Genomic DNA, 14,300 nt, shown 5'->3' on the forward strand with positions numbered 1-14,300 from the left:
TTTGAGGCGATTGCAGCATCAATTGCAGGAACCCCCCATTCCTTATAGAAATCCTCCTCCATAGGATATAGTATAGGAAACTTTCCGGGAGGATAAAATTGTTTATCCGGGTGTTACCATTCACAATATATAATCTTTTTTAGCCATGAATGAATAGGAAAAGCATCCCTAGATGGGGGAGGTTTTAGTGATCCCAAACCAGAGGTGGGTTCATCAAGAGCATGCGCTGCAAGCAGAAAAAAGTTGAACGAACCAATTTAGTAAGAGTGTACAAGCAAACTGTCTTGTGATACTACTCCCTCTATATTAGGATCCTCTGAAGAGGATATATTAGTATCTTCCAAATCTCTTGGAAAATCTTCTTTGATCCCCTGCACCTTGTACCTCAATATGAGGGTCCTGAGCACTGGGTGGGGATCTGCTACAGACTATAGACCCACTATAGAGAGTGATCATAGCATCAATCTTCTTTTCCAAATTAGAAATGGTAGACAAAAAAACCTCCTGTGTGATATATATAGGGGCTAAAGTGTCCAGCGCTGCTGCAACATCAGTCTCCCCTGACGGCTCAATCTAACCAGCCACATCACTCTCAGAGGAGGATGACATTCTTTTGGAAATGGATTTAGGTTGTTGTGAAACCCTCAGAACCCTTTGAGGAGTTCCTGGTCCCTCTTCCACTCATAGCCTGAAGCACAAAGCAGAGGCACTACCAAAAAGAATGTACACTGCTAGGCTATAGTCCAGCACTTCAAAGCTTCTATTAATGCCTGGCCTGGTAAAGTAATGATGTGTCAAAGGGGAATGCCTGTGTCACCAAACCTGAAGTAAGCCACCTCTGCTCATGTGTCCCTCCACAGCTAGCAGCAGCAACACACACAGTGGTTTTAAAAAAAGGTCCTCCACGTGTAGCCAGCATCTGACGCCGTTAGCCCCGCCCCCTGCTCTGATTACGCCCCCCCCCCCCCGTTTTCAAAATAAAGAGCTTTCTCGCGCGAGCAGCGGGCTCTAGGTGTCTAGCGAACAGCTGACATGGTGGCGGTGGGGGGTAAAAAGCACCGCTGAGCGGCCACACATTTTTTTTTTTTAAACAAAAAAAAAAAGAGTGATTTCGGGCATACAAAGCCCTGAGGGGGGTAATTTCAACCTAGGGGGGCGCAGGAGGAGAGACCAGTCCCCCCTTTGCTTACCAGAGGATCTGCTGCTTTGGCCAGAGGAGAAGGAGGAGGTGAGGGTTCCTGACACAGCTCTGTTTCCAGTATAAGGCGGTGAGTACTCAATACAGCCCCCAGTGGTGACATTAAATACTTAAAGGTGAAATTCATAAGAAAATCCAAAGATATTTGTTAGAAAACTCCACTTACCTTCCTGCCGCAGGGTTATCTGAGATGATCCCAATCTTCACCCTTCATGGTGGGCACCGAAACCTTCAGGAACCTAGAGGTTACCCACAATCTTGGACCTGCAACAGCACCCTGCCAGTAAAAACTTAATGGCCTTACTACCAAAAAGTACTGGATCCCAGGGTCCAGCTCTCTAAAAAGAGAAGCATTCGCAGGCAAAACCTTGTTTCTTCGGGACGCAAGGCCTGGGTATCATTCCTTAGGCCCATTAAAGGACACTTTGAACGGATCCAGTCAGCATGGCTAGCCCCAGCAAGGATTGCTCCAGTGGAGCTCAGCACAGCACATCTTTACTCGTGACCAACACCTTAGACACTTGCGAAAAAACTGAGGTGCTTTCAGTAGTGAGAGGGGTTATATAGGGAGTGCACTTCTGGTCTTAGGGCGTGCCAGTGTCCATCACCTAAAGGTGGCCTATTAAACCACATAGTAACTACTATGGCTCTGAGTCCCTTGATGTATGAAAAGAAAAGTGTTTTCATTTTGTAAAAGGTGACAGCTGTAAAGAACACCACCTTATAAGGGTGGACAGCAGAACATCTCTGATGAGTTTAAAGTATGGTTACTGAAGTGCCAAGAGAACCATGTTTTAGAATTCAAAGAGTAACAGAGAAAAAAAAAACAGAGGCAGCCACATGGTAAACACCCTGAACTAAGGTTTTAATTAAAGAATTCGTCCCAGGGAACACTTTCTAGGGTGAAAGGTCGTGTGCCTCACACAATGTGAAGTATGCCTTCAACATTCAGTGAAAGTCCTTACTAGAAGTCAAAATCTAGCTTTAAGCATTGTGGGAATGACCACTTTACAGATGCACATGCACTTCAAAGCTTGGGCTTCAACAGCCATGCCAATAAAGCCAGTGATCATGAAGAAGGATGACAAGTCCGCCCTTGAGAGAAGAATATCCAGGTTATCTGGAAGAGCCTACGCTCACCAACAATATAACCAGGTCAAATCTGGAGCAATGAGGAAAACTGAAATGCCCTCAGTCTAAATCCTGTGGAAGACATTTCAAGGGAGGAAAGGTAGATATAAGGTTGCACTGATCCTACGGAACCACCAGAACATCCATTAGATGATCCGTGTACCTGGAGACAAACTGCAGACAAGACTGGAATGTTCAGGATTTGATCAACCTCTATTGTTGCAGCGAGACTTTTGGTTCCTTTCTCATGGTTAATGTAAACTACTTCTGTAGCATTGTCTGAATTCAGATAAGTCTGGTCCAGTGCTGCAGACAGCCAAATAGCCTGAAACTCCAACAAGTTCATCTGGAGACAAGATTCCTCCAATGTCCAAGTACCCTGTTATCCACTTTAAGCCCAGAACTCCTCCACAGCCAGACTGTCATCTGTCAGGACCTTTTAAAGCAGTGGTCATTAACCCTGTCCTCAGGGCCCACTAACAGGCCAGGTTTTATGTATTACCTTGGGGAGATGCAGACTAGAATACTGCAATCACAGAGCAGCAAATGATATCACCTGTGATGTATTTCAGTTATCTTGCAAACCTGGCCTGTTAGTAGGCCCTGAGGACAGGGCTGATGACCCCTGTTTTAAAGGATCGGAAAGAAAGACTTTAGTTCTTCCAGAGCTGAATTCCTGTCCCACCAGGCCCAACATAACCTGGTCCTCAGTGCTAGATGAATCCACATGTCCACTGACTAGACTGACTTGTTCAATGTCAAAGAAAGAATGTTGAAGGGCTTTGAACTGAAACTGGGCAAAATGGACTGCTTCAAAAGGAGAGCACCATCAGACCAAAACTTACATGCAAAAGCTGAAAGTCCAATGACTCCTGTACTAACACGTACAAGTGCATGTTTGGAGAGTGTGGAGTGTCTCCCACAGATGAACTCTGGCTTAAATTGTGTTAAGGACTAGACTCAAATACTCCAAGTAATTTCCAGCTCCTTCTGTAGATTCAGGATCCATCTGAATCTCTGCATGGTCTGGCAAGTCGGGAATATGCTTGTCTGTCAAAACTTGAGCCAACTGCTTGCCAAATGCTTCCTCAGTAGGAGGTCATCTAAGTATCCCACCATGGGAATGCTCAAATGCACAGCAAGACCAGTACTGAGGCCAGCAGCTTGGAGAATACCCTGAGGTTCAGAGGAAATGGGAAATGGCAGGGCCACAAACTGAAAATGCACAGCAACATGCAGGAATAACAGATGCACTGAAAAGATGGGGACACGTAGGTTTACAGTACACAGTTTGGCGACCATTGTCACTGAAAAAAAAAAAATGCAGGGAATACAAAATTCTGTCATTGTATTTTTCTGTTTTTGTGACACGGAAACAGAGGAACTGTCTACTTTGGAGATATAGATAGCAGTAGAAAGCAGACAAAAGGTTCTAGTTATAATTCCCAATTCCTTTGCAAATGTTTTTAATTTTCACAGAAAATATGAAACTAATTATATAATGAAAGGTCATTAATTATATTTATCTTAAATACTTTATTTTGTTTTTCAGCAAAGTAAACATAAAAAGTAAAAAAAAAAAAAGAAGTTAGCAAATGTCCAAGGCAACAAAACTTTTTAGGATCAATAGCAAATAAGGGTTTATTTACATAGCATCAGATGGAGACCCAAAGCAAATACAGCACGCTTTCAGGTGCACAGAATAATTTAAGATGCTTTTGAGTTGCTTTGGCTTGCTTTTTTATGTATTCTTGTTGAGTTGGTAGGGGATGGAGAAGCCATTCAAAGACAGTATAATGAAGCAATAAACACAAGTGAATATTGCTCCATCATATCCAAAGTAAAGGGATCTGATGTCCCTTTCTCCTACCCCCCCCCCCCCCCCCCACCCCACCCTTTCTTAGCTACTTTCTTCTTGCCTTTATTTATTTATATACTTTTACATTTCTGATTCACTTGACTTAATTGACTTAGATTTTCTTCCGATTCTTTTTACATTTTTATTTTTTTGTTATGAACAAAGTATTTTTATTCATCAAAATGATACATTTAATACGGTATAACGTAATAATAACACTTATGCTCCATCTGTGTCAATCCAAAATTTTACTCCCCCCCCCCCCTCTATGCTTTGTTTTTTAGTAAAATAAAATGTATTGTAAAACAGATCATAAGTAAAAGTCAAATACTACATTCCAAGTCCTTTGAAGGTGCTACCAAAGTACACAGAAAACAGTGACTCCTGTAAGTATGCACCAAAGCAGGGGCCAGCAACTCGTAGATCGTTATCTACCAGTAGATAGCTGCCAGGTGACTGGTAAATCACGATCTGGGCTTGCTATCCCAGAGCATCAAACAGTGCAATGCAGAGGGAATATTTGTAAAGTTGGAGCTCTAGTAGGGATCAAGAACCGTATAGATTGATGCCTCCTCTGTAGTGCTGGCTCCTGTACCATGCAGAGTGATACCAACTGCAAACCATCTATTATCCCAGCTAGCGGTCTGCAGAGTGGTGCCAGAAGCAGGAGAGAAGAGATTTTCACGTCAGTATGAAGCAATACAGTGGGCATAATAGCATACGGCTCCTTTCACACTAATTCACTGTGATTTACTCACACCGTGGATGAGCCCTAAGGGTGCCGCTGCTGAATGCAACTAAAGGCTCATTCACAAGTGTAGCAGGCACTGCTGTTCCTCTGAAAAGCGATCTGAGCGTGTTTGACAGGTGCCTCCTAACCACCTGATTTAAACACGATTGCTGTGCAATGCACGCGATTGCGACACGTTAGTACGGCAATTAGAGGTGTATACCAGGTGTGAGTAGGTGACACGGTGTCGGTGATCTTTGACTTCCCCTATGCTGTTCAGGTAGATCTCCACGTCTTTAAGGTTGCTTACCCCTGTCCTAAAGGCTCCTATTTCCACTTTGGTAGAATTGTCTGCTACCACAGCCTCATGCAGCAAGAACAAAATCACAACTGAACTCTGGCTATGTCTTGCTATAACTTTGGAACATTTTTTAGCTGCTCACAATAAGCAAATAAGAACACACATTTACCTCTGCCTGCATATATCTCGGATAGTTGCTGCTTTTGCAACAGTTTTCTCCCATTGGGTTTCTTTGCCAGTTGATAAACACTGGGAATCGGCAACAGCAATTAGCTTCTGGAGCTCTGGATAGACTCTGTCCTGGAACAAAATTTGCACAGTAGATTACTCTAGACTTCAATTACCAAAGTTACAGCGAGAAGAAATGTCTCAGAAAATTTGTATCACCCCACAGAAAACAGATTCCCCTTCAGTTTTCTCAACACTATGAGAGAATGGAAGAGAGAAAAATGGCAACACTGACTGCTTGAGGCAGTCATCTTAGACAATGATGTGATCCAGAAACTGCTACAAACTACAATCTGAATTATTTTATCACAAATGGTTAATTACACAGAATAATTTTGGGTTACAACGTAGTATAGGGTTACACCTGGTTGGTTTTAGGCTGGGTTCACACTGCTGCGGTGACCAGATCGGATGTGATTCGCACCGCACTGCAGTGCAAATCACATCCGATTTCTGTGCGATGCGAGTTCAGCCATACAGATAGTATGGCTGATTTCGCATCGCATCCGGCCGAAACTCGCACAGAACCCTTTTTTTCCGTCCACAGCAGAATCGGATCGCATGGGTGTTCACACCATGCGATCCGATTCCTGTCCGAGTTTGCAGATCGCCCAAAAATTGGCCCACGACAGAGTAAAATGACATACACACACATACATGTGTACAAATAATCAAAAATTATGTGAGCCCCTTGGAATTAACTGTTTGTCTCCATTAATTTGCCATAAAACGTGATGTGATCCACAAGTCACAACAACTGAGCAACACAATGTATTTAGGCTGGTAACACACAAACCATTCTAATTTCTCATGTCTTTACCGAACTTACCATATTAAACAAATACAGCGCTGGAAGAAACCGAAAGTGAACTCTTAGGGCAAGTTTGCATGTTTTTGATGCAGTCTAGTGCATTTTTTTTCCCCCTATTTTTTCTTAACCTTAAATAAGGACATGTTCTCCAGTGCGTTTTTGGTGTATGCTTGATTCGCTTTACCGTGTTCCAGTACAGTACAGAAAAAATGCAGCATATTCTACTTTTTTTTCTGGAACTGGAAATCCCTGGAGCTATGCCATTGAAAACCTTATAACCTACTAGCCATGAGTTTTTGATGCAGAAAGAAATGCTCTGGAATGCATGTGGAGTGAATAGCTGGTTGAACCTCCTTTGGCAGCAATGCAAGTTCTTTTGGTAGCTCAGACATGCACTATGTTCAGGAGGAATTTTTGACCATTCCTCTTTACAAAACGAATTTGGTTCAGACAAATTTGTATGAACAGCTCTCTTGAGGTCACTCCACCAAAGCATCTCTATGAAATTAAAGTCTGGGCTCTAACTGGGCCCCTCCAAAAAAGGTGTATTTTCTTTTTCTGAAGCCAGTGTGTGGTGGATTTATTTCAAAGATTAAAGTGGTTGTAAACCCTTACAATCCACTTTTTACTACAGGTAAGCCTATAATAAGGCTTACCTGTAGCTACCATGGATATCTCCTAAACCTACGTGGTTTAGGAGATATCCCCTGAATCAGCATGTGCTGACATCATTGGCACATGGGCACTGAAGATACTGCTCATTCGTGCCATTGCTTCAACTGATGTGCCGTTAGCGGTGGCCCCCCTTCACACACGCGTGGGAGTGACATTTGGCCAATAACAGCGCCGGAGCCCGCAATACCAGGAAATAACTCCGGGAGCGATGTCGCCGGCCGGAGCCATGCACGGGGACCACATTGGGGCTTCGAACTAAGGTGAATATTTCATAATGAGCTAGTATGGTCAATGTCCTGCTGCATCTCCCAACATCTGCTAAGCTTCATCTGGTGGACAGCCACCCTGTCATCATCCTGTAGGATATTTTGGTAGATTTGGGAATGTATTTTCCCCTTGATGACGGCAAGTGGTCCAGGCCCAAAGTAAGCTCAAAACAAGATGTTCCTTCCACCCTACTTTACCATTGGGATGATGTTTTGTTGGAATAATATTTCATCAGTCCACAAAACATTTTCCCAGTAGCCTTTTCAGTTTTCCAAGGTGCTCTTTGGCAAACTACAGGCGCATAGCAAGGTTTTTTTAAATTTTTTATTATTTTATTATTATTATTATTTTTTATGGTTTCCGCCATGGTTTTCTGCCACAGACACCCTGCCTGTAAAAAAAGACATACATATGGCAGACTCAAGAACATGGATGTTTGCCTGTTACAGTGATTTCTTCAAGCCTTTAGCTGTTACTTGTGGGTTCTTCTTTACCTCATTGAGGATTATGTGTTGTACCTTGGGAGTCATCTTGGCTGGGCACCCACTTTTGAGAAAAGTAGCCACAGTGCTAAACTGTCTGCATTTATAGGCAATTTGTCATCCGATGGATGCCTACACACTTTGAGATTGCTTTGTATTCCTTTCCATCCGTATGCATATTAACTCTTGATCACATATCTTTAAAGAGCTCCTTTTTGCCAGGCATGGTTCACATCAGCTGATACTTCTTGACCAACAATCTTAAAGTGGAACTTTACCCATAACAGCTTGATAAAAAATAATGTTCTTTAACAAAGAACATACCATTCCACATTAATACTTATGCTGCCAAAATTAGTGTGTGCTGTAAAATGCCTCCAGTATTGCTCCTGTTTCTTCTTGCCAGGGGCTGCCATTTTGCTGAAGCCCAGAGCCCCAGCAGTAAATCATAAGGCAGAACTAAACCCATCAAATTAACAGTTTCACAAAAAATATTACATTCCTGAAATGCCAGGATTGACAACTGTCACATTTGCTTGTGTCATTAACCAAAGTGTCAAACCTTCAAATGGCTGGTGTCATGTGCAGCACCATGGTAGTTGCAGATCAAACAGAAATAGCTTCCTTGGCTGTAAAGGATAGGAGGGTTTAATTTTGCTTTAAAGATGTTAGCAGATTGGCCTCTACAAACTCGGAAGTGCCTAAAAATGGAGAGAAACTGAGCATGTGTAGAGCAGGGGGGATTTTATACAGTATATACGCTTATTGTTAATGTTTTGCATGTTATACTTGCAAACTAGGCCAGCCTGAAATGATCTAGCAGGACCTAATTGTCTGACTAATGCAGGCCATACATGGTCAAATTTCAAATAAATTTTCTTTTCAAAATCAGAAAGTTTTTTTTTTTTTGTGATCCGATGATGCCACCATTGATTTTCGAAATTCGGCTGACCAAGCCTTCAATTTTACCTCATGTTGCTACAGAAAAGAATTTTCGTGGCTGGGAATCTTCTTTTCTCTCCGTAAATTTTCTTTTTTTATTACAATTCTCACACGATTCTCCCATCATTGATTAGAAAATCGTTAGTTTTTCAAAAAATTTCCAACATGTCCGATTCCTCAAATTTGATTTCCGCACAAAAATCGGCTGTTGCTGCAGCCCACAAAAGCCCGCAAAATTCGTACAAAAATTCTTAGATACGATTTTCAAAAGAAAATTCTTTCGAAATTTGAATCGTGTATGGCTGGCGTAAAGTTCCACTTTAAAAAGTGTTTTATCGATGTAGCTGTAAAACCACACCTCCAACTCATTTCATTAATTGAACTCTGTGTGTGCTAAACTACTGACTCCAATTAACTTTTCTTGAAGTAATTATTCTATGGATTTGCTTTCTTTTTAACCCAGCAGTGTGAATGTTTATTGGGTGTGTTCAATAGAGACACAACAAAAATAGAATTGTTTGTGTGTTACCAGCTTGTGTTTGTCTATTGTTGTGACAGATGAGGATCAGATCACATTTTATGGCAAATTACTGCAGAAAATTAGTTCATTCATAGGGATGCACATACTTTTTCTTGCCTACATACAGTATATATAAAATCTTTTTTAACCCACACTGGTCCAATGATTGCCAAAATTGTTTGGAATTTTCAGACTTTTGCTTTTCTTTAAACCAAGTTGTATACATTAGCCAGCTTTGCGGCAACCACACAGCTAACATTTATCCTGGAACAGAACATTGAGAAAGAAGAAAATAAAAGATAACGGATCACATGTACAATCAGTCCAAGCAGAATGTATAAATACCACAGAATAACAGAATAATATTCCAATTCCAAAATGTACAATAGTAAAAATTAACATCAATGAAAGTTTCAGCCTACTTAAAGGATCACTAAAGGCAATTTTTTTTTTTAAATAGCAAACATGTTATACTTACCTCCATTGTGCAGCTTGTTTTGCAAGTGGCCCCGAACCTGCTCTTCTGGGGTCCCTCGGCGGCTGTCTCGGCTCCCTCCCGCAAGGACTCCACAACTTCATGCGAGCTCCCTCGCATGGTGTGGACTGCTTGCGGGCGCGCTTGCGTGATACAGCTGGCGGCCGTAGCGGCTCACTGTATCACTTGGCCCCACCCCCCTGGCGCGCCGCATCATTGGATGTGATTGACGGCAGCGAGAGCCAATGGCTGTGCTGCTTTCAATCCATCCACTCTAGCCAATCGACGGCCAGGGTGAGTGGTGAAGAGGATGTCGGGGACGAGCACAGGACTTTCGAGGGGTCAGTAAGTAAAACAGGGGGATGGGGGGGGGCGGCATTGTCGGATGTTTTTTCACCATTCTATGCATTAAGGTGAAAAAACTTTTACCTTTACAACCCCTTTAATGAACATCAGCATACTCTTAATACCTGTTTCTCCCACAAAGTTGTCATAAGGCGCATGACAACTGGTTGAAGCTTTGATGTGCTGCCAATCATCTGCAAGGATCGAAGGATCTGAGGCACACATACCTATGGATAAAGAATGATACTGTTTTATTATTCAATATCATTTTTGAATGTCAATTTACTGTGAGAATTTGGGTTTAATTAATAAACCTACCACCCAGGTGATTTGCATAACTGTTGCAGAATTTTCTTTGTGCCTCACCCGTTTTATTCTTTAATTTTTTTTTATTTTTTAAGAAAAACTGCTTGCCAATTTCTTAATCTGCAAGATTTGCAGGAAATGCAACGATCCGTGCGCATTTTCAACACTGCATGCAAATCTCACTGCCCTTTGCGATGTGCGGGTGGCGGTACAAAGTTAACGACATCCAATCGCAGGTTGCAAATGCAGTGTGCTTGCCTGCACCCTATTGCATGGTAAAAAACAATCAGTTTGTGGTGAAGCTCAAAAAAGATGCATGCACTTCTTTGGTGCGATGTGGTGCAATTTGTGCCCATTCAAAATTAGGTGGCTCAAATTGAACTGCACTAAATCGCACATAAATTGAACAGGAATGCAGTGCAGTTCATATGCAGTTCCTATAGTAAACAGAGCCTAAGTCTCAAGAACCTAAAGAATATAAAAGTTGTACAAATGAATATCTGTGTGTTCTTTTTTTTTTTCAGATCAAAAGTAACTGAACCGTGACAACAATGGTTGGCAGTTTATTTTTCTAATTTATATTTATGATATTTTTAAGAGACTATGATACAAATAAAGAACATACAGATTACGAGTAGCAAGGACCACCATATAATACATAACAATAGCATGCATGTGTAACATTTAACATATTAAATAGTCGGTTGTACTCCTTGGTTGAATTATTCTGGCATCTTACTATTTAAACTGTGGGTCTCTGGTATTTTGGAAGTTCATGTTCATTGTGATATGGTAAAGATGTGGTAGGATATTAAGAGGGTGCTAGGACAAGCTTTTAAGGATTCATATATCTAAATGGACCCAAGATCTCACTGGTAATAGGAAAACATGGAGACAGGGATAGTGCTTCTTGACAATGATCACAAAGTTAGACTGGTATTTATTGATCCCAATCGTTCGATCAGAAACCAGGATATCCTTTAAAAAGGGAGTTTCCATAATTATTTTGGGAACACACTAAATCGCTCATAAAATCATTATTTGGCCCTCCAAATGCTTTAGATCCAGTACACTACCTTCTGGAATTACTAATCCCAAAAAGAGCTGAACTCACTACCAAGCTGATAAACCATGTTTTGACTACAGCTAGATGCCCGATAGCTTTAAAATGAAAATAACCACTACCACCATCCTCAGCAGATCTCTACAAACTTATTCAAGATGTTTATAACATGGAATATTCCACAACTCGACTCAACAACACCTAAATTAACAAAATATGGCAGCCCTGGTATCTTATAGCCTTTCTCTAACACTATATTTAATGATGTACCATACATTCCCAGTGTATTATATCAGAATATTTGGAATAATCTGGCAGGAGAGGTCACAACGCTTCTTCTCCCCCCCTCCTAATTCTTCCCACCTTACTACTTCCTCTCTTCCTCTCAGTACACTACCTTCTGGAATTACTAATCCCAAAAAGAGCTGAACTCACTACCAAGCTGATAAACCATGTTTTGACTACAGCTAGATGCCCGATAGCTTTAAAATGAAAATAACCACTACCACCATCCTTAGCAGATCTCTACAAACTTATTCAAGATGTTTATAACATGGAATATTCCACAACTCGACTCAACAACACCTAAATTAACAAAATATGGCAGCCCTGGTATCTTATAGCCTTTCTCTAACACTATATTTAATGATGTACCATACATTCCCAGTGTATTATATCAGAATATTTGGAATAATCTGGCAGGAGAGGTCACAACGCTTCTTCTCCCCCCTCCTAATTCTTCCCACCTTACTACTTCCTCTCTTTTTTGTTCTCTATCTTATCTTTCCTGTTCTACTATTCCTTTATTTAAGTTGTAGTTACACTAGTTCTGTTACAGTAGACATCAGGTATTTGCCTACACTTACGCTCTAGTGTTGAGGAACATGCTTGTGCTCTCCATTTATAACCTTGGGGTAATGCCATTATTACTCCTGTAAACTGTTTAACCTAAAGGTTATTCCTGTTAATAATACTTGAGTATATTTCTGGCAATATACTACATTTTGGACCTCCGCTTTATGGTCTCTCTTGCTAATCTGCTAGAGATGCTCTACTCTGTTACTGGAATGATCATTTATTGTACATCCATATCTGCTGTAACCATTTACATTTGTATCTTCTTTTTTTGTTAAAAAATAAAGGTGATTTTCCAGGAAGTAGAGACAGAACTGGGCTGCGTGACCTTCCATGCAAGAGCTGCTGCTGCTGTAGTTCATCCAGACCAGAAGCAGAGACTATTAGGCAAGTGTTTCAGTGTTCTAATAGTGTGACTGCTGTAGTGTTTGTGTGGATTTGAAGTCTACTGAAAAAAAGTGTCTCTTTCCTATTATTATCTCATGTAAATAGTGCAGGGTAACTAGATCTGTGCCAATTTTGTGTGTGCAGTGTTCAGTATAGCATTAAAGGTGCTTTGACACTGGGGTGGCGGCAGCGTTAGTGGTAAAGCGCCGCTAGTTTTAGCAGCGCTTTATCACTGTTATAGCAAAGCTTTTCCACCGCTAGCGGGGTGCTTTTAACCCTTGATGGTGGCCGATGTTGCGGCGCTGCTAAAGCACGTTGATTAGTGGAGAGTGCAGTGTGTATACCCTACTCAGAACTACCATCATATGGCTTTCAAATGGCTAACAACGTGTCTGAACCAAACTCTAGGTGATATTATAACAGCAGTTAAGACATGTATAAGGTCACTTTCTGCCCTCATGCACAACCTTGAATCACAGGGACCCAGGAGCTTGTAGCAGGAGTGGAAATTACTGGGTGGTGGGAGGTGAATCTGTCGATTCTAAATTGAGAGTTTCGGGCCAAACTGACAGAGGGATATACCACAAATACCTGCCTGCCTTGCTCTCTTGGTAGCTCCAGAGGGAGGGGCTGCTGCCAGAGATGTGTGAGGGATTGTGCCAGGCACACTTTGCAGAGCTGCTCGGGGCCCTGTCAGGTAGGCTGTACGGGCCCCCATGATTTCTAACAGCGGCCCTGCCTGCGAACATCTCTCAGTGGCCCCTGAAACTGGACTTGTTGCAAATTTAATCTATATGTTAATAATTTTATATACTCAAGTATATGTATGCAATTTCACCAGGACTTCTACTGGGATCACTTGCAGTGTTAACCACTTTCAGACCGGACCATTTTGCTGGCTTAAGACAAGACCACGTTTTGAGATTCGGCACTGCGTCGCTTTAACTGATAATTGCGCGGTTGTTTGACTTGGATCCCAAACAAAATTGATGTTCTTTTTTTCCCACAAATAGAGCTTTCTTTTGGTGGTATTTGATCCCCCCTGTGGTTTAATTTTTTTGCGCTATAAACAAGAAAAGAGCAACAATTTTGAAAAAAACACACAATATTTTTTACTTTTTGCTATAAGCGATTATTGATTGGTTCGCGCAAAAGTTATAGCTTTTACAAAATAGGGGATAGTTTTATGGCATTTTTATTAATAATTTTTTTTTTTTACTAGTAATGAAGGCGATTAGCAATTTTTATTGTTAGTGCGACATTATGGCGGACACATAGGACATTTTTGACACATTTTTGGGACCATTGTCATTTATACAGCAATCAGTGCTATAAAAAGGCACCGATTCCTGTGTAAATGACACTGGCAGTGAAGGGGTTAACCACTAGATGGCAGTGTAGAGGCCAAGCGTGTCCTAGGAGCGTGTTGCTAACTGTGGGGGACATCACTGATCTCTGCTCCAATCACAGGGAGCAGAGATAAGTGTAACTGTTGCTAGGCAGAACAGGGAGATGCTTGTTTACACTATGGCACGGTGGAAAATTTAAGGGGACGCCCTCAGATGAAGTCGGAAATGACGAAACGCGTCAGACGTAACTATACCGGAAGTGACAAGTGCGCCTCAATCCCTGCGTTCCAACGATCCGAGGAAATACGGAAGCACACACTTTTAGGTGCACGTTGTAAACGGTCGGTTCTCCTCGGACGGATTCAACACAGCGGAAT

General features: G+C 41.6%; 1 protein-coding gene across 2 annotated transcripts in view; it reads right to left on the reverse strand.

The window, feature by feature from the left end:
• The window catches only part of FOCAD (focadhesin), a 346,212-nt gene that overhangs the window by 127,125 nt on the left and 204,787 nt on the right, over nucleotides 1–14,300 (reverse strand). For both annotated transcript variants that reach the window (XM_077475201.1, XM_077475202.1), the window contains exons 13-14: nucleotides 10,089–10,190; nucleotides 5,388–5,518 (exon numbers count right to left, since the gene is read on the reverse strand). In XM_077475201.1, coding sequence (XP_077331327.1) covers nucleotides 5,388–5,518; nucleotides 10,089–10,190 — 233 coding nt within the window. The remainder of the gene's footprint in view (nucleotides 1–5,387; nucleotides 5,519–10,088; nucleotides 10,191–14,300) is intronic.

The sequence above is a fragment of the Lithobates pipiens genome, unplaced genomic scaffold, assembly GCF_037356315.1.
Source record: "Lithobates pipiens isolate NorthernLeopardFrog02 unplaced genomic scaffold, aLitPip1_a1.2 Scaffold_13, whole genome shotgun sequence".
Lineage (NCBI taxonomy): Eukaryota > Metazoa > Chordata > Amphibia > Anura > Ranidae > Lithobates > Lithobates pipiens.